Source organism: Paramacrobiotus metropolitanus, unplaced genomic scaffold (genome assembly GCF_019649055.1).
Source record: "Paramacrobiotus metropolitanus isolate TYO unplaced genomic scaffold, Prichtersi_v1.0 Parri_scaffold0000099, whole genome shotgun sequence".
In the NCBI taxonomy this organism is placed as follows: Eukaryota; Metazoa; Tardigrada; class Eutardigrada; order Parachela; family Macrobiotidae; genus Paramacrobiotus; species Paramacrobiotus metropolitanus.
Genome location: NW_026570319.1, coordinates 231924 through 234095, shown reverse-complemented (window position 1 = coordinate 234095; position 2172 = coordinate 231924). Strand labels below are relative to the sequence as shown.

At 42.9% G+C, this 2172-nt stretch overlaps 1 protein-coding gene across 1 annotated transcript; it reads right to left on the bottom strand.

The window, feature by feature from the left end:
• Window positions 1-523: 523 nt before the first annotated feature.
• LOC129597018 (uncharacterized) lies at window positions 524-1108 on the bottom strand. Its single transcript, XM_055494435.1, has one exon. The coding sequence runs from the start codon at window positions 1106-1108 to the stop codon at window positions 524-526; it is 585 nt and encodes a 194-aa protein (XP_055350410.1).
• Window positions 1109-2172: the final 1064 nt, after the last annotated feature.

Sequence of the window (2172 nt, the reverse complement as noted above, 5' to 3'; positions counted from 1 at the left end):
TTAAGAAAACTAAGAAAACCTGAGAAACCAAAGAAACCTAAGAACCTAAGAAACCTAAGAAACATACGAAGCCTAAGAATAACCAAAAAATAACATAAGAAAACTAAGAATAACCTGAGAAACTTAAGAAACCTAAGAAACCTAAGAAACCTAAGAAACCTAACAAACCTAAGAAAACTGAGAAACCTGAGAAACCTACAAAACCTACGAAACCTAAGACTAACCTAAGAATAACCATGTATTCATATAAATGTCATGTATTCATAAAAATACAACTTTACTTCATCATCGCCGGCAGTCAAGTCAACTGATGGTCAAACAGTGACCTGCGTACGTACATCTAGGTTGGCAACCATACCGTTGCCAACCGCAAGGTTTCAGTACATCACACCTTTCTTTCTTATAAAAAAAAGAAAAAAAAGGTTATGACCTTACTCGTACAAAACGTAAAAATTAATACATCAACCTGGTAAAATTTACTCGCCGGCGCTTTCCATGCGTTCATCCCGACTGGAGCTCAAAGTTACAGGATGTCGTATGGCCTTCGCTCCTCGGCGGAAATGTACTTGTTACTCGTTCGCTCGGGACACTTCCGGGACGAATGCCCTTTTTCGTCACACGTGTTGCACCGCTTGTCGCGGAAGTAACAGCTGCCCGGGGAATGGTTGCGGCGGCCACACCGGTAACACTCTTTCCCGGCACCCTGACTGTTCTTCCTTCCTTTCTGGGAAATCTTGTTAACTTCAGTTTTCACATCGTCCATTTGCAACTCTTTTCTGGTCATTTCTATTTCAATGGCGGCATTCAAGGCGTCCTGAAGTGTTGCCAGCGACTTTGTACAGAGTTTCTTCGTCGCCACTTCATCTTTCAGCCCCATGACGAATGCTGCAATCATATTCTTCTCCCTTACGTCGTCCGGAAAGTTACATGTCTCCGCCTTCGCCCGAAGGTCACCCGAAAACTGGATCAAGGTCGCTTCCGGCTTCTGCTTTGTACTGAAGAATTTCACCCACTGGGCGATCCACATTGTCGGTGCCGTGTAAGCAGAATCCAGGCGTGCGTATAAGTCGGCGATCGGTAGATCCATCGGTTCCTGCGGCTTGCACATCTTTGCCAAAAGTTCGAGTGGCTCCGGACTCAGGGCATCCAGAAGAAAGACATAGTGGCCTTTTTAAAAGATCTGAGGCCTTCACGCCAATGTCATGTATTCGTAAAAATACAACTTTACTTCATCATCGCCGGCAGTCAACTGATGGTCAAACAGTGACCTGCGTACGTACATCTAGGTTGGCAACCATACCGTTGCCAACCGCAAGGTTACAGTACATCACAACAGAAACCTGAGAAATCGGAGAAAGCATGAACCTAAGAAACCTAAGAAAACTAAGAACCTAAGAAACCTAAGAACCCTAATAAACCGGTGTAATTATAACAGTTAACAGGTATTAATAAATAATTAATATGGACTCAGACTAGAACATACTCAATAACTTAATATGGTGTAATTAATAGCAGAAATTTATATTTCAATTATAAGTTTTAACTGTCACAGTATTTCTTCCTTTATATGAAACGAAAGAAGATTCCAGTTTTCGCGTAAATATCCCTGATATGCGTTGAACTGGTCAGCAAATTGTCGGCCTGCGAGTTGTCGATTACCGACATTTCGCTGACCGACAAGTAAGCTGTCGTTCAGCAAATTAGTTTCAGCAAGATGTCGGTCAGCCAGTTTGTAGAAAAGCGAACTGTCGGTCCGCGATTTGTCGGTCAGCAAGTTGGGGTAGTCAGCAACAAGTCGGTCATCAAATTGTCGGTCAGCGAAATGAAGGTCATAGTGTTGTCGTGCTACCAGTTTTTACGCGTCAGCCAACGACGTTGGGTTACGGCGCCGTACGTCGCGAACGGACGTAAATCAACCCGTAACGTTAATCTCTGCCCGAAAGTCGAACTGTACGGATCTTGTTTTGTGAAATCATAATTTTGATAATATTGCCGAAGCGTCCTACTTGCATTTTCTTTACGTACCACCGCTGCATTTGTCACGCATTTAAATGAAAGATAACAGCCCTTCGTGTAATGCCAAACAGCGACAGCACCATCTGTATAAAAGGTATACTTATAGTCCCATCTCTTTATATATATAACAACCTTTATTGAGTTCCATTTGCTGTT

Coding starts and splice junctions, on each gene's coding strand:
- LOC129597018 (XM_055494435.1), bottom strand. CDS start 1,108: ATGTGCAAGCCGCAGGAACCGATGGATCTACCGATCGCCGACTTATAC.